Source organism: Kryptolebias marmoratus, linkage group LG17, assembly GCF_001649575.2.
Source record: "Kryptolebias marmoratus isolate JLee-2015 linkage group LG17, ASM164957v2, whole genome shotgun sequence".
In the NCBI taxonomy this organism is placed as follows: Eukaryota; Metazoa; Chordata; class Actinopteri; order Cyprinodontiformes; family Rivulidae; genus Kryptolebias; species Kryptolebias marmoratus.
The window spans coordinates 18,154,432-18,178,919 of record NC_051446.1 but is presented as its reverse complement, the minus strand read 5'-3'; the positions used below and the strand labels follow the sequence as shown (position 1 = coordinate 18,178,919).

Here is a 24,488-nt window from a genome sequence, read left to right as displayed (position 1 = left end):
TCATGGTCAATGTTTTACTCAAGGTTTGACAAAAATAACTACAACTCTGTCATTTCTCATAAAAAGATGATGTTTGTCTAAACCTCTGACATGAAAGGCAGCAGGTGATGTGCATTCCTTCAAGGAATACTAGGCCTTTAATTAGTTATTGTCACCAATAGTTCTTAATTATACAAAATATTTTTTTTAATGAACTGGGCAGAGTGCAGATTTACCACAAACTTTAATACTAAATCCTGATGGGGAACAGTTCGACACATACGAAAAAGAAACAATTCAACATAATTGACAGCTGCATCCATTCGCTCTGTCCAAGACCGTTTCCCTCCCTCCCTCCCTCCATCACTTCTGCTTTTTTTTCCCCACTCTGTTCTTCCAACACCATTTCCTCTTTTAATTATCCCCCCACCAAAAAGATGGAGCACATCAGACGCATCGCGGTAAATCCGGGCCCTGGCACGCGCTCACAGTGGCTCCTGCGTCTGGCAGTCCCGATAGAGTCCCCGCGCGCTGGCAGTGACAAGAGAAGGAGGGCGCCTGGAGATTTTCTGACAGAAAGAATTGGGAGGATGATCTCTCAGCAAAAGAGAGGTCCTCATTCTCCTCCCCAGCGTGGGAGGCTTTTTGGCAAGCACCGTTCCCATCATACCGCATTTTCAGCACCAGATTAGCCAGTTCTCAGGAGCGAAACTCACACAGACCCCTTGTTTACACCTCAGTACCATAGTGTTTCTGTAATGACTGTTCTGTAAAAGCATATTGGAGGCACTGCAAGCACGGCTGCTCTCCTATCTCCCTATGCAACATTTTAGGGGTGAGACCTATTGTATACAGCAGAAACAGAGAAAGCATGATTTGGATTAAGGGAATGTGTTTTTTGAATATTGAAAGATGTCTCCTCTGACCTGAAATGTGTTTTACTGAGTGAATTGTACATTCACATTCTAATCAGCTACCCGAATGGGTTTTTCTTTGGCAGTTTTAAGAAGTTAACTACTGCTATGGTGTGCTTCTGTCAAAGTTTCTCGTCTCTCTGTGGGGCGCACATCAATCACAGAGGTCCCCCCTCCTTCAACTGACAGTCGTTCTTCAGGCTAATGGTGTCGTCATCTCCCACGCGATTGCACACGATTCACAGCGAGATCCTCGGACACGGCGGAGCTGCAAATCCAGCCCCTTGCTCTTTTCCCCTCTCCTTTCCGTTTCTTCCGTCACTCTGAGAAGAAGAGTGGAATGCTCCGCAGCGGGTCGCTTTCTTCTCCTCCGGGGGGGGAACTAAGAAAGCAGGCAAAGGGCCTCTGTGATGTCAGCTTCCCTTCAGGGTGGGGAGGAGATGTGTTGGAGCACAGCTAAAGACGATCATTTGAGATCTTAGGAAACAGGGTTCTCCTCTGGAAGCTGCTGCAGACTTAGGACTTAAAGTTATCTCATGTTCCTCCATGATGAAACAACAACAATCGCAATTAACTAACTACGACTAACTACAAAGAATGCATATCGCTCACTGCCTTTCATGCCAAAGGTTTAGACTAAGATCATTATATATTGAGAAATTATGGTGTTGTAGCCATTTTGGTTAAACTTCAAAAATAACATTATGTGCAATCTCATGCAATATTTCAGTGTCTTGCATGATCTCTTAGTGCTTGGAGTATGTGTTGTGAAAGACTGTCAGCCACTACCACACCAAACTTTAGTCCAAGATTTGTAAAATTGACGGAATTATAGTAATCTTTGCATTTACTTCAGTCACTTGGCTGTGGCAACCATCTTAAATTGGGTTGACTCTTGTTGTGAATGAACATCTATTGATTACTTTTTCAAAGTTTCATTAAAATCCATCCAGTGGGTCATGAGCTATCTCGCAAAGAGACAAACAGAGTTGATTCTTATAGTTATTGTCAAAATTTTCAACACAGATCTCATGCGATCAGTTATAACTCAGAGTGTAAACTGGGGATCCATCTCAGATACTAACACCAATCTTTAGCTCAATATTTGTAAAACTGTCAGAGTTACAGACATTTTTGTGTTTGCCAAGATTGCTTTGATGTGGCACCCATCTTGAGTTAGTTGACTCCTAAAGGTTAGTCAGTTATAGATGCACAACCAATGATTACTTTCTAAAAATTTCACAAAAATCAGTTCAGTGATTCATGAGTACAGATAAACACACACAGACAAGGGCAAAAACATGATCACTCCAGCTTTGCTTTAGGTGGTGGGCGATGATGATTGTGGTAATCAGTGCCTTCTTTCCCTCTTGGATAAGAAATTACATTGCAGCCGGTTACAAATATTCAAGCTTGGACTGAACAGGTGGAGTTCAGCTCGAAGAAACAAAAATCCTCGCTACAATAAGCACAAGAGCCGAAACACGGACAGAGTAAAATTTCTCTGTCATCCTGTTGCTCTGCTGCGAGCACGACTTCACTTTTAATAAAAATGATCCCAAAAACATCTTTAATTTATGAGCATATGAAAAATGTAAACATTTGTTTCTAATACATTTTGATAAAACATTTCCTCCCAAAGTAAACACTTGCTCCAGAAACTCACAAAACAAAACAACACCCCATCTGATAATCTCCAACAATTACGTTGCACGGCGTGATGAAAGCATATCAATGAACTACTTATGTCACAGAAAAAGAGCAGCACTTCAAACATGAAACCCTCTGAAGCCGATGGGAGTTTTGAGTCGATCGATGATCAAAGGCGTGAAAGCTCATCATCAACGTTTCTTAACAGTGAAACAATATCGTATGGCTTTCGACGTACAACCAGGCTGGCAGTGTTTTTGCCCTGAAACGTAATGGCTATTGTGTTTTTTGGTAAACACTAGCCGTTTTACGAAGCTAAAGCTATGAAAGGCACGCAAAGTGTAGAGTGGATGCAAGGTCTAAATGGGATTGACCTTTCTGGCACCAGCTGGGCTTTGGGAGCACAATACATGGCAACAATTTCTGGCATTTTCTCCCTTCAGCTCAGGGCAATGCTTACAAGCGAAAGACCTCAAATCCAAATTTTATATAAAGACTCAAAAACACAGATTGACGCCCCGAACCCCTCCTTTTACATCAAACACACATACGCTGTAACATTCTGTCCGTACATCTGCAAACTGACCAGTCCCGTTTGGCGCCACAATACAACTGCAGGCTAAAAGCAACAAGAGAGAACAGACTGCATCGACACGAACCCTCACTCAGTCCAAAGTTCTACCATCACTTCCCTTCAACAGCAGTTAAACTTTTGTTTATAAGACTTAAAGTGATAGTTTAGATCTTTAAAGTGGGGTTCTGTAAAAAGGTTAGGAACAATTAATATCTTACTGTCGTGACAGAAAGGCCAAGGGAGACAGGAAAGGCCCAGCTTGTTGATTTTTATCAGTTTATTACAAAATAAATGTCAAGCAGAAAATCCCAGGGATGAGACGACTCCAAGCAGCAGAATGTCTAACCTAAGATTGTAAAACAACGTTTTTTGTTTTTTTTTTTAGACAAAACTTATCAGAAAGAAGGACAAGGCCACCAGCAGTCACACCCTGGCTGGAGGGTTGTATCACAGCATGACGTTCTCCACACTTCCTGTTACACGAGGACATATCAGAATACTAATAATAACTGAATCTTATTTTACACAATGCTTACTTGTTAGCTTTATTTAGCAACCTTAATTTGGAGAAATAAAGCTCAAAGCTGACCAAATATGATGAGCTAACAGTTTGTCACTGCAGTTTAAAAGCTTGTAACTCCGCATTTTTCATTTGAATTGAAAAAACTCCATGGGTAAAAAGTGAAACGTCTTCAGCTAACGGAAAGAAGTCCAGTTCCCTTGTTTTTAAACTCTTAGGACTTGCCATGTCATGGATGACTGAAAAATCTACACAACTATGCTAACAGATAGTCCAAATGAGGCCAAGAACAAAGTGGACAGTTGCACAATTTTTATAGACCTTTACATACCTAGCAATTTTGCATTACCTGGTTATTTACATCGAATTATATCATTTTTTGCAAGCTCAAGCTAGCTGTAGCACTTCTGACAGGAATATCATAATAGTTCTGCTGGAATAACTATATAACTCAAAACTAGCAACAGTGTAAAGATTTATAAAATAGTGTTTGAATGAACCACTATGAAATGTTTTAAGACTATAGTTGTTTTAATCTGATAGTAAACCACTTTGGTCTTGGCGCAGCTCAGATTGATCATAAACTCATTAATCCAGTCAGAGTTAAACTATTTCTCCAAACCGAGGCCGTTCAAAGAGCTATGTACAATATTAATTGTTCAAAACTTCTCTTTAAGTAAAGAGCTTCCTTCAGTCTCAAACTCCCAAATACTTTTTCACCTAAGGAAAACATAAAGTGAAAATCACGAGTTGGTTAAGTACTAGTTTAGTTAGTGGGTGACCTAAGCCACCATATACCTCAAGCGCTTTGTTTCTGTGAGGCCACGTACCCAAAGGGCCTTTGTGTGACATTTCAAAAGGCAGCATCACAAGGTCATGGCACAACAAGGGTCATGCAAACACAGAAAAGCAGTTGTGTGCGGTTCATTTTTTTGGTGTGGGGGTGGTGGTACCAATTCTATAGGTAAACTCTAGCAGACAGGAGATAAGTTACCCATGAGCTGGCAGACAAAGAAAACAGTGGTCGGCATCTGAAAAGGTAAAGAGTAGTAGTCCCTGACATGCGAGAGGCCTCATCATCAGCAGGAGAGTATAAAAGGACCTGTAAGTGTGTCAGCGGCTACGGTGCGCAAACATCCACAGGCCTACGACCATGGGGAAGGTACGAGCTCCCATGCATGAAGAAATCAACTTTGACATGGACTGGACTCATATTTTTGACTCTTTAAATTCTATAACATGACGACATACTCGTGTTCTTTAAATAAAGCTTTAAACCTTGCACGCTCCCTTGTTCTCCCTCTCTCTCTCTTTTTTTTAAAGATCATCTTCTACGAGGGCTCCAACTTCCAGGGCCGCCACTGGGAGTGCAGCAGTGACTGCATGGACACCTTCAGGCACTTCAACTGCTGCAACTCCATCCGTGTCAGCGGCGGTTACTGGGTGGCCTACGAGAAGCCACACTACATGGGTTACCAGTACATCCTCGGCCCCGGCGAGTACTCCAACTACCACTCCTGGATGGGCTTCAACAACTGCATCCGCTCTTGCCAAATGTTCCCTCCTGTAAGTCAATCAAATTGACAGAATGGATTAGTAGTCCCCCACCCACCTCCATTCACCTTGCACATCAAAAGCTGCCTTAGAAATAGATGTCAATCACTAAGTTTTTGCTTGCAGATACTCACACAGGTCACATCATAAAAGTCTCGGCTTCAAGGCCCAAAAGGAGACCCAGGCATTTGTTAAATTGATTATGACATGCCCCTCCCCAAAAAAAAAAAAAAGATTTGGTGCCTTCACTCTAATTCTGTTTGTCACTCTGAGTGTTTTTGGCAGTTTAAAAAAAAAAATCTGTGTCATCCTGCAAAAGAGTTCTTGCTCATTCTAACTGGTAGTTGCTAAAAGATGCCGAGCAGCGCAAGTTAAATCAGCTCAGCGAAGTAAGCTCTGGCAAAGTTCTCTCCAGGGTTCATGTCTACCGAAACAGCATAATAATCACTTTCTGATTTCTTTCACCTGCAGTACAGGGGATCCTACAAGATGAGAGTCTACAACAGGCCAGATATGATGGGACACATGATGGAGTTCATGGATGACTGTCCCAACGTGTACGATCGTTTCCATTACCGTGACATTTACTCCTGCAACGTCATGGAGGGCTACTGGATTTTCTACGAGCACCCGAACTATAGGGGGCGCCAGTTTTTCCTGCGCCCCGGCGAGTATCGAGGCTATGGAGACTGGGGCTGCCACAACCCCATGGTGGGCTCTTTCAGGAGGATGAGGACTGCCATGTAAACTCATCACACGTCAAACGAACATTAAACACGTCATTTTAAAATAACACTGTCTGCTGTGGGCTTATTTGAAGAAATCTGTGCAATATGCAGAGGTCCAGTGACATTTTTATGTCTTTATAAAAACAACACAAAACAAAAACCAGCTGTCTCTTTGCTGCCTTGTCTGTCTTCACATGCTGCCTGCAGGTTCCTGGCATTCACGCCAATAAAGGCAGATGTTGCAACTCTTATTGAAGGCCTCAGAGAAAGTGCAGTTGCACAGTGTTTTCCATAGACAGGCTGAGCTTTGACAGAGACAAAGCGGTCGCTGCAGCTCACCAGTCCCATAGTGTTCTGGCCTCTATAGAGTGCACTCTGCTGACACGACAAAGCTTTGTTTCGTGTTCACAAAGCCCTGAGCCCAGCAGGATCTATAAAGAGGCCTGGTATGGGCCTGCATGTGGTCTGGTCTGAACTTAACACAGGTACAATGGGCAAGGTAAGCTTGAGTTTTAACATCTATATGGCTATTTGATGTTTGATAAAGCCTGTTTACATGATGATTTAATAACATGACAACTACTGATGATACAAAAGGACTATTCAGACTGACAGCTGACTAATACTGTATGGTTATTGCATGTATATGGACTAAATTACCTAATAAAATGTGCAAATAAAAATTTTAATAAATAAAAATAAACATCATTAAAATAAAAGAACAGATACAAATGTAGGAACCATTTTACATTAAGACTATCCTTCTAAAGGACAATTAACCTCTTTAAGTAGTCAACAACCAGTAACTAATTGAGCCTTAAACAGTTTATAAGTTATTAATAAGCAGCACACAAGACAAACAAGAGCAATAGTCACACAGTCTGTCTTTGACATCAGCCGGATTTTCAAAATCATAGTTTTGTCAGGAACACTAACAAATTAGCATAAGTCAAATGACAAACGTGAGAAATTAAGTAAGCAAACCAACAGATTTATATAAATAAATACAAATGCATAGTATTTCATTTTTCCAAAAAGTGAGCTGGCATCATAAGTATTATTTTTATTGGTAATATAAAACATATTTAAAATACTTTGTATCCTGGTTTACTGATTTTTCTTCTTCATTGTTCTTCATTGTGGCCTTTTGCTGCTGCAACAAAGCAACTTTTGCCATTGTGAAACAAATAAAAGTTTATTCTAAATTGCAAATATTTAATTTAGCTTAGAAACCTGCTTCCTGAGAAGACCTACCATCAGTTTAAGAACAAGCTTTGTGAACGTATTTATTGTTTATTGTTTAATGAAATGTATCCCACATCATTTAATTTTTTATACACTTGTAATTCTTTTCTAAACTTCTTCATTTGTAACTATTTAAATATTCCTAGATGAGCCTACAGAACTGCCTCAGTATAGCCCATTTAAAGTCATCAAAAATATTGTTTAATAGTGCAACTATTTACACATGAGCATTTAAGGCTTGAAAAAAGCACCGTGGTGATCGTGTGATGTCCAACCATCTGTCATATGCAGATTATCTTCTATGAAGACAGGAACTTCCAGGGTCGTCACCATGAGTGCAGCAGTGACTGTCCCGAAATGCAAAAGTTCTTCAGTCGCTGCAACTCCATAAAAGTTGAGAGTGGTTGTTGGGTGGCCTATGAGAAGTCCAATTATGGTGGCTACCAATACATGCTGCACAAGGGAGAGTATCCTGACTACCAGCACTGGGCTGGCTTCAATGACTGTATCCGCTCCTGCCGTATGGTTCCCCCTGTGAGTTTTTGAATCTTGCTGTATCCTGTTTGCAACTGCAAAGCTGGCAGTCTAGGATCATTTTTCTCCTTTCATTCAAACTCTACTGTTCTGTATAAGAGTTTGCATAAATATCATTTTCTTCTTTTTTTGACAGTACAATGGAAGCTACAGGATGAAGATCTTCGAGCGGTCTGACTTTGCAGGCCAAAATATGGAGCTCAATGAAGACTGCCCAGATCTGCACGAGCGTTTCCACACCCGTGACATCTCCTCTGTCAATGTCATGGAGGGCTACTGGATGCTGCACGAACACCCCAACTACAGGGGACGCCAGTACTTCTTGCAACCTGGAGAATACAGACGGCACAGCGAGTGGGGAAGCACCAGCCCCACCATCGGATCTCTGAGACGTGTGACAGAGAACAAGTGATCATAGCTTTAATTTTTTTTTTAACCCCTTTTTGATCCCCCAAGTTTAAACATCCACCCTTTTGTTTCCCTGATGCCAGCTCTGTTTGAGTGTCTCAAAGTTGTGGTGTCCAAACCTGCAACCACACACCTTTAATGACGGAGAGTTCTCTCTGTCCGATGTCGGGTTGTGGCTCTGTTTGGTTGCTTTGCATAAAAGTTATTCTCCAACTCAGAGCTCAAACAAAGGCCACAGCTAAAAGCAATGAGCTTATTTGCTTCGATTGTTCCAAAACAAAATGGTTTCTCTCACAGGTTCTACTGGAATCACAATAAATGAAAACTTGATGAAAGTCTTCTAAAGGGAGTTTTGGTCATTTATTGTTGAGCTGTCACTATTAAAAATAAGGAGAATATGGTTCATCATGGTTCTGTGGAATGTATTGACAATTAATATCTTACCTGTGACAGAAAGCTCTTTGAACAGCCTCAGTTTGACTAAATAAAGAATCATTTTGATAAGACTGATGAGCTAACAATTTTATAATTTTTACATACCATCAAGTTCTCATAATACTGTATCGATTACACAATATTGCAAAATTGTAACACAGACATATTACATGCTAGCATGTTTCACAAGCAGTGCGCCTGCAAATAACCACTTAATGCAAAAGTGACAGCAGTTCAAAATAAAAAAAAACAAAAACAAAACAAGAACATTTGCATGACCTGGTATGAAATCCTTAAAACTGAAGTTGTTTAAACACAGCAGGAACTAACTTTAATCTGGACCCTTTTTGGATTATCCACTGGCTCATTAATCTGTCAGAATTAAACTTTTTCTCCAAACCGTGGATGGCCAAAAAGCTGTTTATAGCAGGTAAAATAATATTGGTTTGTAATCTTTCTACAGAACCCCTCTTCAAAATATCTGAACTACTAATTTAATATGGCAATTGAACTTCCAAATTTTTTTCCCCAAGACAAAAAATCTAGACATACAGGGTAAAGCGCTGAGTTTTATGTGAAATTGTCAATCTACAAAGAAAATTAATCAAGGAAACAAAAGCTTATTCTTTTAAGTTTGCTATTAAAGGCGAAACAAAAAAAATAACACAAAACAGTATCTGAGAACGGGTATGTTGGAGTCTTTATGAGATCACATGGTACAGAGTAAGCGCTTTGGGTTCATGAAAGATGCCCATATTAGATCAACATCACAGGGCCAGTGCCAACTCAAAGAGCTGGAGTCAAAGTGGCCTGATATTAGCCCCAAGCACCAAGCTCTCTCAGAACAAAACACACAAAAACCCAGTCCACATCCCCGCTCATGCATTTTTCATCAGACCAAGACACGGAGCCCTTTCAGAAATAAATATCAATTATTGAAACTGTTAATTAGACGCTGCGTAATTGGAGAAGATACGCATGAATAAATAACTTTGACCATTAATTATTGATTTTAAAAAATTTGAAGCCCAGCAGGGAGAGCGTTTGAGAATCTGAAGATCAAGCGGAACAAGTTACATGAGTTTTGGCCTTGAGTAATGTTCAATTAAAGGATTGTCGGCTTTGCTGCACAAGTCCAGTGATTTGCTGTGGACAACAATGCCCAGTAGACACAACATCAACAGGATGCAGCAGGGGAACGGATCTGCCGGGTTCTGAGGGCACAGATGGTGAGAGATGAAAATGTGGCCTTGGACATAACTGGAAATTAATTTAAGGCTATAAGAAGTGATGGTTTCTTATATTAAATAAATTAAAAAGAAGGCATTTTCACACTTAAAGAGAACTATAGGAAGTCTGTTTAAACTCCAACACACTAAACTTTACAGAACAGTAGAGGCAAATATCTTCAAAACTCTACAAAGGCTGGGTCTAAATGACAGAAACTACAAGAAATCCTAAATGTTAGTTTTAGTCTGTTTTAATTCACAACAATCACCTGCTTTTACATCAGCCCTTATATCAGATATTTTAGGAGTCATAAAGTTGATATAAAATACTAAATTCAGGAAAATACCTGGGAAGCCTTTCATTTTACTACAAAGCACAACCAGGTGTACAAACTTACACATCGACAGCAACTGCAGCAAAATCCGATGCACAACCTGATAAAGTCTATAAAAACAGCACGCAACAAAGAGACAATACTCATTGTCCCTGGATTGTTCCCTCTCTTCTTCAAGTCATTTAGATGATATTTTCAATCGCTTCACACATAAAAAGGACAAAAGAGTGAGATCCGAGTTTTCTCTCCTTCTTCATCTCCGAAGCCTTTGGACTTGTGATGGGAAGCTGATTGAAGGGTAAGTAGTGCGTTTTGGAGAATGAATTCTTTAGATGATAGAAAAGAGAGAAAAACTGAAGAAAAGAAACAGAAAAACCCAGAACAGAAGTCTGTGATTCCATTATTAGTCTCAGTTCTCCTCTTCTCTCTTTTCATTTCTGATGGCTGGATAATTAAACCTCTATAGTATTGTCTTCCATCTTCTCTGCCCCACTTCCAGCAACGCAAATTTCCCTATGGGCAACTTTAAAAAGGCCCCTTTTAGACATCTGTTTTTTAGATCAGTAGGACTTCTCTCCCCTCCCCCCCTCCATCCCTCACATTAATTTGTGTTTTTTTGTGAAAGTAGAAAGACTAAAGCCAGGACAGAGATGAGCATACATGTAAAAATCCTCAACATTTCAACAGCGAGAGAGAAAAAAAAAGAAAGAAAAGGAAATCAAAGAGGGGAAAGAAAAAAGAATCCAAATATTCTTTCTCAACTTTTTTTTTTTTTATTCTACATTACTGCCATTAAATAACCCAAACCTTAAATGTGCATCGCAAGACATCTGAAAGCAGCTCAGAAGCTGGAATGTTACAGAGCTTCATTTAAAAGCAGCCTCATTCACCCCTCGAGCTTTAAAGAGAAGGCTTGTCAATTACTATTCCCACTCTGACAGAGGCTGTAGGCGCCATGAGGAACGAGCAGGAACGCAACAAAGTGCTGAAGAATGAGCACATCTTGTAACAATAATCAAATACATAAAATAAAAATAATAAAAACAATTGGTGCAAAGAAGTTGTGTATTTAACTTTAATTACTATACAACAAATCACAATTTTTGTTCACTTTTTATCTTTGTCATAGTATTTTTACTTAAAATGGTCACTTTGAATGAGTATTATTTCATGTCTCGAATAGCATCTAAATGCCTTCAAGTAAAAATACTATTAATGAAGAGATATTGGATTATAAAAAGAAAAATCCCCGATACATTATAACATTTTAAACATGTTCAAATTGATAATACCGTCTGCTGTAGAGAATCTTTACAGAGAGGCCCTGAGGTTCTGGCAATAATAAAAAAAAAAAAAAAACATTCAAAGTATTTTTTGATATATTCTTTTTGAACTTTAAAAACTATTTCCAAAATTATGTTCTTACCATACATAAATTATTAAAACATTTTACTTTTTTTGACAGATGTGTCTTAAGTTTATTATAAAGTTAACCTTGTTCACAGTTTTCCTTATTAATGCAATATTGTGAACGGACAGACACATCTCAATACTTTAAAGTATATATATAACATTTATTTACTACACTAATCCAGTTTTAAAAAAATGAAACTCATGATAAAGATTCTTTAGACAGAGTAATAAACTACAAGTGTTTATTTCTGGTAATTCTGATGATCACGTCTTACAGCTAATGAAAGCCCAAACTTCAGATTCTCACCACAAGATGACTAAAGACTATTTTTAATCCAGAAATGTTGGCCAAATGAAAAGTATGAACATGAAAAGTATGAGCATGTACAGCACTCAGTATTTAGTTGGGCCTCCTTTGGCCTGTATTACTGCAGCAATGCGGCGTGGCGTGGAGGCTGATATCTGTGGTACTGCTGAGGGGTTATTGAAGTTCAGATTGTTTTGACAGCCTTCAGCTCATCTTCCTCTTGACAATACGCTGAAGATTCTCTGGAGGGTTTAGGTCAGGGGAGTTCGCTGGCTAATCAAGCACGGGGATACGATGGTCATTAAACTAAGGACTGTACTTATGGGAGTGTGTGATATTATAATTATCTGAAAAACTGAATTTTCAGTTTTTTTTTAATTTCAGCAATAATCCATAATCAATAAACACTTTAAATGTCACTCTTTGTGTAATGCACCTATACAAGTAATTTTTCTATTAATTTGCTGAAATAAATTAACTTTCTCATTATGGTCTAATTTATTGAGAAGCACATACCTCCGAAAAGTTTATGAGGGCAACTTAACACAGGTGGCCTGAGCTGAGCTAAAAACAAACAAACATATTTTTTAAACTGTAGATCCCTGAACAAGAGAATAATGTGAAAGGAAGAAATCTGTCTGATTGAACTGGTATAACAGATCGATAAAGTTTGTTTTTAGAGATTTAAATAGTGCCCTCATCGTCTCAAGACAAATGAAAGTGATCAGACTCTCTGGTCTAGCTGTTGTCTCTCTGTTCAGCTAAAGTCTGCCTCAAAGGCAGGTTTTCATGGAGGTACTTCATGTTGCCGTGCTCAGAGAAATCAGCTGCTGTGTGCCCATCACCTCTCAGGACCCACTTGATGGTGAGCAGGCCCTCGAGGCCTACAGGCCCCCGGGCGTGGACACGGGCTGTGCTGATACCGACCTCGGCTCCTGTAGGTCAAGAGAACAACAGAGAACAAAATATAATTAACCATAAAAGCCCCACGTTTGGATAATGCCTTTTAAACTCATCTAGGTTCTGTGAAGTGCTTTAAAATACATTTCTCACACATCTATTCTTATAAACATGCACACAGTATGTCATAATATGCAGTGCTGGGAAAAGGTCTTGAGCCACAATCACATCCTTTAAGCAAAATATGGCTAAAGAGATTTGCACAGAGTCAAATATAGTGTAAGTAGTCTGTAAATACGGTGCTCCCTCCTCTCTAAGTCACACATTGATCTGCATATTTGGGATAATACTGGGTTTAGTGTCTTGCTCAGTTTGACACAAAAGAGTGATGGAAATCAACAATTGTCAGAGTAGAATACAACCCCTCTGCTTCATGTGAGGAGTGAGGGTTTCAAATCTTCTCGACGTAATTTATGTTAAGAGTAAGCAGGTCATTCAGAAAACTTTAAACAAAAAGCCAAAATAAAACCAAAGGAGGCACTCACCGAGTCCGAACCGGTAGCCGTCAGCAAACCGTGAACTAGCATTCCAGAAAACGCAGGCGCTGTCCAGCTGCTGCAGGAACTGCTCAGCTGTCTCCTCTGGAAGAGAAAAAACGTCTATCAGTGCTACTTGCTAACAACAACTTTGTTCTTCTGTTCACTACAACCCAATTAGATTGACAGAAATGTCATTAAAATATGTAAATTGTGGCATAAATACAATTAATAACAGTGTATCTGCAATGTAGACATAGCTGCATCTGCTTACATATGAACAGTACCTTCGATGAAGTCTTTTTAATGCACACACAGTTCTTAAATTACGTAAAAAATTCAGCTGAATGGGAACAATGTGGACAACCGTATATAAAGTGAACCCTACAGCCGTCATTTTAAAATAAGAAAAATATACAATAAAAATGTAAGAATCAATAAAAGTGAGCAGCAATGTAGAAAGCCAGTGCAGTTTGGCTCTTAATTTTATACATTCATTACTTTTAATAAAACTGATAGTTTGTCTGCAAGCATCTACAGCTGCATATATTTATAACTTATTCTTTACATTATATGTATTTTCTCAATCTAACCTTTGAGACATCTATTCTGCACTAGCTTAGTGTTTCTCCCTACAGTATATCAGTCATTTCCATCCTTCTACCCTGACATGTAGTTTAATTGATTGATGTACCTTTTTTGCTCACTAGATGGCAGCAAAATATGGCAGTGTTGAGCTGATCCTCAGGGTAGCTTTATGAATAGCCAACTTTGACCCAAATCTTTAACCAAATAGGTGTAAATAATAAAAATTTTGTATTGTAAATAATGATATGTAATAATAAGAAAAATGTCAATAACCAAAAAGTGCAAAATACACAGAATACTTATTAATTTTAACCTATTAAAATGATAGTGAGTCAGAATTTCCTTGTTATCATGCACAAGATTTACTTAAAACAAACACAGTAGCATTGTGCTACAAGTTCATGGAAAGCTTCTTTAGTTAAGATCAAAATATTACTATAAAAACATGATCTGACATGTAAATAGGTAAAAAAAACACATTTTTCCATCACTGTCTAGATGCAAGACAACCTTTAAGTCAGGTAAGCCTCCATGGACACTGCACAGAGCCGTTTCTATCATAGTGAAGAATGTGTTATTTGACAGCTATTTGTCAAAGCATAATTCAGCACTTGACAGGCACAAGTCTGTTAAACTGACAGTCATCTGTTCTGCATTTAAAACTGACTCCGTCCACCATATTGGAGTCAAAGAGAGGGTGTGAACTCACACTGACAACAAAGTGTCACTGCTTATTAGCCGCCGTGGCAGGAAGTGAGATGGAAGAGGGTGTTAAATCATTAGAGGGGAAGACAGTTTGATTAATGTGTCACACCTACATTAAAAGAGCTTTGAGGTGAGAAAAGATTGACCACAATTTATCGGTGTTGCTTTAGTCACGGTGATTTTTAAAATCTAAGAAAAATTATGGGTATTTTGTAAATTACAGAACTGAGGCATAGAAGACTAACAAAATGGCCACTTACCATTTTCTGTGATGATAACATCTGTGTGGGAGCTTCCATATTTGTGGATATGATCCACAGCTTCCTGCATGCTGTCCACCACCTCCAGACAACACTGCAGGTCACCATACTCTGTGCGCAGGGATTTCGCCTCCGATGGGCTGAACGTCAGGTAAGAAATGAACCGAGGGCCTGCGTGAATCTTTACCTATCAACACCGCAAAAAAGGTGACTTAATTCCACCTGCTGGAAAACATTTTTTAATAAGGTATACAGGAAACTCACTGACTTGTGATGCATAACTAATAAGACACTTAAAACTGAATGACCTTACACTGTTTAGCTGGAAACCCAGCTTATAATCAAATATCATGATTTCATTCAAACTACAGCTATCTACGCTGAATATTGAAGGAAAAGCTGAAGTGATGCAGTGCCTTAAAAGGCCATTTGAGACTGGCTCAAAAAATAAGTCAGTCTCAAGCAGAACTAAGATTTCCAAAAGAATATATAAAATGTTTAGATCTCTGATTTGACTGTCTTTACACTTGTTTTTGTGGGTGTTTTTTTTACCTGTTCAGTGCGCAGCATTTCAATTATCTGGTCAAAGAGAGAGGTCTTAAGGATGCTCCTGTGAATCAGCAGAGTTTCCATGGCATTACATGCAGCTGGGTAGTCACACTTGGAGTCTCTGACTAAATGGATAAAACAAAAACATGTACTCAAAACTAAACTCTCCATCCTGCATCTACATTTTGCCAACATTCATCTATCCTGGTATGGAGGAACAAATGCACACTGATTTTAAAATTGTGCAACCGTATCTCCTGACCAATCTTTATGACTTTGTCGACGCTGGCGTCTGCATCGACGTAGACGTGGCAGATTCCCTCGCTGTGACCCAACACCGGGATGCCCTTGGCTGCTCGCTGAATGTCCCGCACCAGCTGGGACGAACCTCTGGGGATAATTAGGTCAATCATCTTGTCCAATCGGCAAAGGTCCGCCACCTCCTCACGAGTGCTAACCTTGAAAGGCAGACAGGATTGTCAAACACAGCAAACCTGTAATTACGTTGCATTTAGACAAACAAATTCACAAGAAAGGTCCAACAGAGATGACTTCAATTTAACTGATCTGAGGCATTTCTAATGTACTGACTATGATCCTTTTGCTTTTTTTCCTCTAATGGATAATGAAAGTTTGTATTGCTTTTTAACAAATGTATAGGAGAATAATGTTACCATTTGTACAGCCTCCTGGACTCCATGCACAGAGAGGGCTTCCTGAGTCAGATGGTGCAGGACACGGTTGGTGTTTGCAGCCTCTTTGCCACCTTTCAACAGAAGGGCATTCCCACTGGCTATGGCCAGAGCAGACACCTCCGTGAACAAAACAGAGATGAACCGAGTGACATGTAATCAAATATTTTTAAAAGTTGCAGAAATTATTCTTTTTTTTATTATTATTATAAAAAGCCAATTGTAATAATTTCACCAGTGTTCAAATTACATGCTTGCAACAAAAACGTTCAGGCGTTAAATTCAATTATTTTCACTTCTGTTCAAACAGAACTAAAGTTATTTACTAAGTGCATGATACAAAGACTTTCTATAGGTTTAAGTTTTAATTGTGGAACTTGAAACTGAAGTGAATTTTTCAGTTTTAAATTTTACCAGCAAAGCTACAGTCTTGTTTGTTCTTTGATTTTGAAAATTAGAAAACAAATTCTCTCCACTCCAAATATAAATAAAGATAAAATCCTTATTATCTCCTGCCTCTGAAGGCAAAAGGTGGACAATAATGTTTTTGCCCATGTGTGTACCTGTCTAATCACAAAATATCTCATGGAATTTAATGAAACTTCCTTTAAGGAATGCTAGGCCTTTAATTGCACCAATAACTTTTATGGGTTCCTTTATACTTAAGAGTTATAAGGATGTTTTTTCCATTGTGTTACCTGTGGCAAACAGTCAGGTCGGGCCTCAAAGATGACCAGCAGAACCCCAATGGGTACCGTAATCTGCTCAAGCTCTAGACAGTGAGCCACCCTGGTCCTTCGCAGCACTCGACCGACGCTGTCCTGGGCTGAAACAGCTATCTGACGCAGGCCGATGGCCAAACTGTTCAGCTTGGCTGGTGTTAGGCTCAGACGCTTCAGCATGGATGAGGGTAAAAGACCTAAAAAGAAATAGGAATAAATAAGTGACAGAACACTGGAATTCTGAGAGTATAAATGAGGGGAAAAGTGATGTTTTGGAAAGATAAAGAAAGAGTTTTACAAGAAAACCTTTTAAATTTGTCATTTCAATTTATGATGTAAAATAAATAATTACAGTGAAAAAGAAAAATCTGCTGATAAAAACCTGTTTGTGTGTTTTTTAAATTACATTACCCAAAAGGAATGTGTCCAAATATCTAAACCTAAATACATTTAAAATAAAATTTCAGTTTAGAAAATAAAACTTTGCTGGAAAATTTGCCTTGGTGGGAGATTCTGCCTCCTTAGTCTTTTCTAAACCTAGAAAATGTTGGTTCCTGTTACCTGCACTGACAGCCGTCTCCATGTCCATCTTGTTTGCAGCCAGAATTTCTTCCTTCCTCTCAGTCAACAGCTCTGCTAGGTGGCAAATGATCTCCCTTCTCTGACAACACAGACAAGCAAACACATGCAGACTCAGCATAAAGCAGACCTGTCTGCTAAAGTTTCTCCGCCGCTGAGAAGATACGGATGCAACCAACACCATAAATTATGAATGCTTATAGCCTACAAAAAACACATTTAAACAGCACCCATCAGAAACTGTAAGATGGCATGTTCTGACCCAAATCCCAGGTGTCACCTGATCTGGATGTAGAGACGCCAGGATTCTTCCAGAGTTTCGGGCCATTTCTGCCTGCTCCTCCACAGATGGGCCTTAAACAGAGTCGGGGACGAGACGGACTGAAACAACAGCTTTAACAACACTGTAAAACTTGAAAGGAGGAAAAAGGAAAAGAAATACTGTTGATTTTGGAATATGCGCACCAGCGGGTTTTATTTCAGAAAAGAAGGTTCCCACTTTCTTGCCCTCCACTATATCAGTGATGACGTGTCCTGTCACTTTGGGGTTGGTGCCATTTGCTATGACCACAGAGGTGCCGCCCTGCAAGGCCCAAAGAGCTGCTTTGACCTGCAGCAAACAGTTTGAAGAACACCACTAAATTATTCTTAAACAGCATCTTCAACATCCCCAACATTAAGATTATAACCTTCAAGAACAATGAGACAAAACTATTTTGTTTTATCAAATGTTAAAACATTTCATAAACAGTTATTAAACAAGTTATTGAATATAATGATGTCCTTATCTGATTTCTCTGCTCAACTATGTGATCATGTCAGCACTACTAAAGCATATATTACTTCTGTTTGCTCAGCTGAGGATTTTTTCCCCCCAATGAACGACAGAGCTCCAAACGAACCTTGGCCTCCATGCCTCCAATCCCGACTCGTGACTTTGTACCATAGGTGATGGACTGCTGGTCTCCAGGGTAGAAGATATCAATGAGCTTTGAATCGTCTGTTCCAGGAGGGCTGTTGTAGAGTCCTGTAAGATGAACAATCCGTGCACATGTATTTGATTAAAAGGACATAAACAGGATCAATGAAAACCTCAATGCAATGTGATCACAGAAATCCTTCACAGGGGTTTTTGCTCTTGTGTTTTTATTGGTTTTGTTTTCTTTGCAACAACTGAACAAAGTTTCAGGGGAGATATTTTAACATTCATAAACAGAAGCCTCAGATTAACTCAGTAGCTGTAAGAAAAAAACCCTAAATGACAACAATTTTGAGTTAAACTGTTAATAAAATACAAATTAAAGTCTGATAATAGTCAATGTAGACAACATACAGACATTTCTGACCCTACTGCCCTGAAAACCAGGACAGGGCAGAAGAGTCATGCTTCTAAGGCCTGTGTTATCCTCAAAGTTTCTAAAAGACAACTGGACTTGTTGTTGTTGTTAGTTGAAAGGTTTCACCTCCCATCCAACAGTCTTTCTTAGACTTTTAGGATTTTCCATGTCCTGAATGACTAAAGACCTACACAAACCTACAGCTTTTGCTGTTGGTAGATTACAGACTCTGGATTACCAGCTAGCCTGGTTGTTTGAAGCTCTGGGTTAATTTGCACAGATCCTGGTTGTTTAGTTGTTACTGAAATGAGCTGGCTGTGCCAGTGTTTGCAGATTTACAGCTTTGGAATCTCACTTGCAGAACTCGACGCTGCTGTCAGCAGCATTTCTGATTTGTAGCCCAGACTAGTAAATCAGTGTAAACTTGAAATCTAAACAAAGGTCTCTGTTTGTCTTTCCCACATGACACTCGATTATCACCATGTTTTTGTTTTTATTTCACTGAAGGTAGTAAGGATAAAAATCTAATAGCTAACTGAAAGTGTTGTTGTGGTTCTACTCATACCTTCCACATCAGACAGCACAATGAGCAGGTCAGCCTTCATCTCTACAGCCAGCCGTGCTGCCAGACTGTCATTGTCCTTAATGCTGATCACCTAAGAAACAAATTTAAACCCATCTACCTTCAGTTAGTCCATTCATGCTCATATAGACTATAACTCAGCTGATTAATAACAGCACAAGTCTGTAAACACATTTATTGTATAAATACAAGGTCTATATTATATACCAGTGCCAAACTTCTCAAGACAAACATATTTTTCTTCTTGTCAATGTGACATTTCAGTACCTGCTCACATATAAGCTTGTGACAAATCAGGGATGACCAGCAGTGATTTCAAATGACTAAGAACAAGATGTTGGCCATCTCTGCAGGAGAGCGTGTAAAGATGACATCGAACAACAGAAGCTCGTCCTTGTTCCTTCTGACTGCACTTACTGCTCACTTCCGCATGCATATCCATCCATCCATCCCCTCTCTATCCATCCATCTCCTCTCTGCATGCACATGTTTAATGAATAAAGGCAGAAGCGAAGAACTGAGGCAGATGTGATTCAGAATGTATGCGGCTGACAGAAAATGTTGTAGTTAATGAACGGCGCGTGTATTGTACAAAAACAGCCTCTGCCAACCGGCTCAGCTCCCCTGCTGCCACTGCCAGCGTCGCACCCATGCTGCCTGTACCCACATTTACCCCCTGCAGGTCGCTGTCGGGTTCTGGCGGGGGTACCACAGCGTCGTTGGTGTTGATGATGGGCACGATGTTCATGCGCAGCAGCTCCTGGAGCGTGCTGTTGAGATTCTGCCTCTTCTCATCATCGTGGAAATCCAGATTTGTCACCAGGACCTGACAACACAGAAGGAAGCAGAGAATTGAGTCAAAACTGGAAGAAAAGTTGAATCTAACCACACATGACGCCTTTCCAAGTGGGTGTTTCTCTGTGAGTTGTACAAGTACCGTACCTGAGCAGTGCATGTGCTGTACTGGGTGAACATGGCCTCGTACAGGGCCATCAGGCCACTCTGTCCTGCTGCAGCACAGGCTCGGGCCTCCAGAACCGGCAGAGACTGCAACACAAATGGGACACAGTTTATGTCAAAAACACTTTAGATTAAACCATACCATCCTGATCAAAACAGGAGTGGTAAAAATGTCAAAAGACTGGTTAAAAACACACATTTGTAATGAACTGCACTGCATTTTAAAATGAACTCGACAAAAATAATCATATGGTTATCTGTTATTGAGCTTTACTGAGTTAACATAGCTTCAGGAACCTCTGTTCTCGAGATTTATTGAATTCATTTGGCTCATTTTATTTGACTGGAGTGATGTTTCAAGCTCAGCAGGCCCTTACCATGTCCTTGAGCTGAGTGTTTCCAGAATGCAGCGCCTGTCGGACGCTCTGGGACAACAAGATCTCGTGTCGTAATCTCTGCTTGCCAAAGGCCACAGCTCCACTGGTGACAATCACCATCTCCCTGCCCTGATTCTGCAGCATCGCCACCTGGACAACAACACAGACATTCGGAGAACCAATCAATCAAAGAAGGTCTAAAGTTATTTTTTTTCTAAATTAAGATCAATAATCAACACATACTTAAAAAAAACTGGAACACAAACTGAAAAAGTATAGATACATTACATTTAAATGTTTTCGAGCAAATCTATTGATCAACATAACCTGCAAATTATGGTAAAAAAATGAAGGGTTTGTGTGTTCTTAGACATTAAATATATTGTGAAACTTGTACTTTCAGCTGTTTACCTGCAATGATGACATATTTCATGCTAGCATTGCTTCAGTAAACTCAAGCCCCACCTGCTCCACAATAGAAGCCAGCCGCCCCAGAGCCAAACCGCATTCGTCCCCACGGGTGACCACAGCGCTTCCAAGCTTAACGACAATCCTCTTGGCATGGTGCAGCTCACCCCGATGTGCAAAGGAGGTGCCGCGGACCTTACTCTGCTGAGCTGGAACGAAAAGGGACATTTAATTTGACAAAACTATCTATCGAAATGATCACTTGCCCCCCCACACACACCTGGCTGTAGCTGCTCAACATTAAATCTTTTCAGTGACTTGTTAGTTTGTTTTTGAACACCAGCTCTGACAAGTCCCACCCAGTAAGAAGTGAGGATTAAGTTTTTATGTGTAAAGCTTTGACAGATTGTGCTACTGGGACTATTAATGGGGCTTTCATGTAAGATGGGGTGTGTATGCTCTCAGTAGGGGGGGAAAAAAACTCTGAACAGAAGAGGGAACAAATGCACGAATCGTGCCCAAAGTTTGGTGCCGGGGGAGGAAAAAGATATCCAGGATGTAGCAAACTGTTCCAGCTACAGATTTAAGCGCCAGATGAATGTGTCAAACTGTCAGAAAATGTCTGCTGATTGCTTATTATCTGTCTTGCTCTGTCTTTGTTTAGTAAAAAAAAGATACCATTAGACAGCTGCAAGACAAAAAACTATTTTTATTAGGAAGGGTCTTAAAACTTGTTTGTTCAATTTGAACTTTTATGAGTCACAATGCAGGATGAAACACTAAAAAAACAACAAAAAAGCTTAACATATTGGTACATTAATACATTCCATTTACAGAAGTGTGAAGGATCTGCTGGGTCGGCTCACTGAGCTACATGAATGAGGCAAAGGGAGTGAAAAGCTCTTGCCTGAATCCATCTGTAACCTGGAAAACGGATAATCACAGCCTTCAAACCGCCACATCAGCAGGACAAGCAGAAAAAAGCCTTTGCTGACATTACGAATCTCCCTGGACCAATGAGGCGCATGAGCGAGAGTGACAGAGGGAGAAACTCATGACATGTTTTATAAACCAGAGTGGGTCAGAAACCTCCCTGCAGGCACAAAACCTCAACAGCAGTTAATCAGGGGCACAAATCCAACACGTGTGCCTTGACATATATGTTATGTTATATATAGTTATCTATTTATTTACAAAAACAAAACAACTGACATGTTTTTCAAATCAGCAAGCAAGGAGTGCAACAATTTATTTAATTTATCAACTGACCAATGGTTTAATTGACACCAACTTACTCTGAAAAATGCTGAGTATTTACTTTGGTGACACATTTTAAATCGCTACAGGTAGTTTAGAGTAAAACTCCAAGCATCATCTATTCAGGCTACAGTTAATTAATAGTATTGTTATATTTCTTGATTGGTTTCTTTGTACAACCCCAATTCCAAAAAAGCTGGAACATTGTGTAAAATGTAAATAAAAACAGATCTGCAAATCTCACAAACCCATATTTTATTTACAATGAACCCTTTTGGGAAATCAGGTCATCCTGAAGTTGATGGCGGCAGCAACACCTCTCAAAAAAGTGACAGGGGCAACAAAAGGCTGTAAAAGTAAGCGGTAGGAGTTCGAAACAGCTGGAGGAGCATTATGTCATGAATTAGGTTAATTGGGAATATGTCAGCCAGAGGACTGAGTATGAAAGCAGATTTTTAGAGAAAAATCAGACCAGACTACAAAAAAAAAAAAAGTGACTAAAAACAGTGGAAGAAATTCAAATTGTTATGTGTAGATGTATTTAATATGATTAAAATATGGGTTTTAACATTTGTGAATTATTGCACCCAGTTCTTATTTACATTTTACACAACATCCCAACTTTTTTGGAGTTAGGGTTGTAGTTAAGGATAAAACAAAGTGTCTGAAAATGCCATTAGTTGTAACAGCCTGCTCAAACTTTTAGGGATATCTTCAAAATGTCCCTTATGCCCAGCAGCACTTCAATAATGCAGAAAATCCTAAATACAATTCGAGATTTTGTCTCTCTTTTTTAAGTATATATCTCAGTTATCATAAAATGTGTTGGTGAAGTGCTGCTTGCCTTGTGTCAGGGGTCTGATGAGGAGCTGGAGTTTGTGTCTCTGTGATCCAGATGGGACTGATGAGCTCAGGATCAGCCTCTGCAGCAGCATGCTCAAGTTTCCTTTTATTAGGAACAAAAAAACATTCAGCATGAGGAAAAAAGGTGAGAGAAAAGGCTCACCAGGCACAAATCTGTAGGTGGTATTTACTATAAAACCAACATGAACTTTTGTGCAGCAGCTGAACTTTAAAGACTTGTCCGATAATGGATAAAACACAGACGAATAATAAAAGTTCATTCTTACTTAAGCTCCTGCGGTTCCAGAAAAAAGTATTGTTTTTGTTTTCACCTGCCCTGAGTAAAGTAAGTCTTCTATCAGGTCTTCATTATCTTTTTAGTTTTTCTAGAGGTTGGCTCCGCGTGCAACTAAAACCTCCCTTCAAAATAAGAGCAGCGTCCTATAAAACAGAAAAATGCAAGCGGTTCAAAATGTTGTCTGCAAATTAACTCCTGTTTCCGACTAATGCAGTAAACTAACAACTACTAACGTGGTGCAAGTAATAAAATAAATTAATTAATAAATCTTTTTAAATGTTTGTTAATTAGCAATGAAGTGGCAGGATGTGACGTCATGCCGGCCGGCAAAATGCGGAAACAGACCGGAAAATTAAAAAATACATACATTTCAAAATAAAACATCACGTTACGTTTAAACGCATAATTTGTTTGCTGTATCTTTAATTGGGTTTTCTCATTTATTTCACAAAGTCAAAAGTAGGACTTTTTCTTTGTTAGAAACCAAAAACACAAAGAGATAATATATCAAACCAATGAACAGACATTTCATAAAATACATCACTCTAATAGTTTGATTGAGTTTTACTGAACTTGTGAAATGCGGTTATTTGTTCTGGGTTTTTTATGTTTTTACATTGTCTGTTTTATTGTTGTATTTTGTACATGCTTTGTTTTATTTAGCGGACTCCGATCCATAAATACACACATAAACAAGACAGGTATAAAAGCAGATTCTATATCAAGGATCTGCTGTAAACCAAAAACTACAAGGTCATCAACATAAATACCATGGTTCTCCAGTTTTTTACAAATCATGAAATGCTGCGTAAAATCTCAGAAAAAAAGGACATATTAAATATTAAAATTTCAAATTTATCAGCTGTTTCCTGCTTTATTATTTCTATTCAGTATTCATATTCATATTAAAGGCAGCAGCACATAAGATTTTTAGTCTTTTTTTTTTCCAAGACTTGTTTATTACTGAGCAGTAAGAAATACTGCATTTGTGTCTTACGTCACGTTTTCTTTTTCTGTTAACACGTGCCTTCCTTCAAACTTTTCCCTCTCAGTTAATGAATTGAAACAA

The 24,488-nt window shown here is 39.2% G+C and overlaps 3 protein-coding genes across 3 annotated transcripts; 2 read left to right on the top strand and 1 right to left on the bottom strand.

Annotated features, from left to right (window-relative positions):
- Positions 1–4,664: 4,664 nt before the first annotated feature.
- crygmxl2 (crystallin, gamma MX, like 2) lies at positions 4,665–5,984 on the top strand. The gene is made up of 3 exons (XM_017433913.2): positions 4,665–4,799; positions 4,961–5,203; positions 5,663–5,984. Exons 1-3 carry the CDS (start codon positions 4,791–4,793, stop codon positions 5,936–5,938), a joined length of 528 nt encoding a protein of 175 aa, XP_017289402.1. The 5' UTR covers positions 4,665–4,790; the 3' UTR covers positions 5,939–5,984.
- Positions 5,985–6,298: 314 nt separating this feature from the next.
- Positions 6,299–8,451, top strand: crygmx (crystallin, gamma MX). The gene is made up of 3 exons (XM_017434292.3): positions 6,299–6,418; positions 7,456–7,698; positions 7,835–8,451. Exons 1-3 carry the CDS (start codon positions 6,368–6,370, stop codon positions 8,108–8,110), a joined length of 570 nt encoding a protein of 189 aa, XP_017289781.1. The 5' UTR covers positions 6,299–6,367; the 3' UTR covers positions 8,111–8,451.
- Positions 8,452–11,939: 3,488 nt separating this feature from the next.
- On the bottom strand, positions 11,940–21,226 carry aldh18a1 (aldehyde dehydrogenase 18 family, member A1). Its single transcript, XM_025010999.2, has 16 exons — positions 21,079–21,226; positions 20,614–20,763; positions 20,219–20,323; positions 19,950–20,102; positions 19,259–19,349; positions 18,259–18,383; positions 17,822–17,966; positions 17,637–17,710; positions 17,339–17,438; positions 16,754–16,974; positions 16,038–16,175; positions 15,626–15,821; positions 15,367–15,488; positions 14,815–15,001; positions 13,271–13,366; positions 11,940–12,760 (listed from the first exon to the last, which is right to left on the bottom strand). Exons 2-16 carry the CDS (start codon positions 20,755–20,757, stop codon positions 12,564–12,566), a joined length of 2,094 nt encoding a protein of 697 aa, XP_024866767.2. The 5' UTR covers positions 20,758–20,763; positions 21,079–21,226; the 3' UTR covers positions 11,940–12,563.
- Positions 21,227–24,488: the final 3,262 nt, after the last annotated feature.

What these genes read in the sequence shown, in the direction of transcription:
- crygmxl2 (XM_017433913.2), top strand. An exon ending in CTTGCCAAATGTTCCCTCCT is followed by an intron (nt 5,204 to 5,662) that starts GTAAGTCAATCA and finishes TTTCACCTGCAG; the next exon opens with TACAGGGGATCCTACAAGAT.
- crygmx (XM_017434292.3), top strand. Translation starts at nt 6,368, where the DNA reads ATGGGCCTGCATGTGGTCTGGTCTGAACTTAACACAGGTACAATGGGC. An exon ending in ACACAGGTACAATGGGCAAG is followed by an intron (nt 6,419 to 7,455) that starts GTAAGCTTGAGT and finishes TGTCATATGCAG; the next exon opens with ATTATCTTCTATGAAGACAG. An exon ending in CCTGCCGTATGGTTCCCCCT is followed by an intron (nt 7,699 to 7,834) that starts GTGAGTTTTTGA and finishes TTTTTTTGACAG; the next exon opens with TACAATGGAAGCTACAGGAT.
- aldh18a1 (XM_025010999.2), bottom strand. Translation starts at nt 20,757, where the DNA reads ATGCTGCAGAATCAGGGCAGGGAGATGGTGATTGTCACCAGTGGAGCT. An exon ending in GGAGACGGCTGTCAGTGCAG is followed by an intron (nt 16,975 to 17,338) that starts GTAACAGGAACC and finishes ATTTCTTTTTAG; the next exon opens with GTCTTTTACCCTCATCCATG. An exon ending in CGGCTACCGGTTCGGACTCG is followed by an intron (nt 12,761 to 13,270) that starts GTGAGTGCCTCC and finishes CTTGACCTACAG; the next exon opens with GAGCCGAGGTCGGTATCAGC.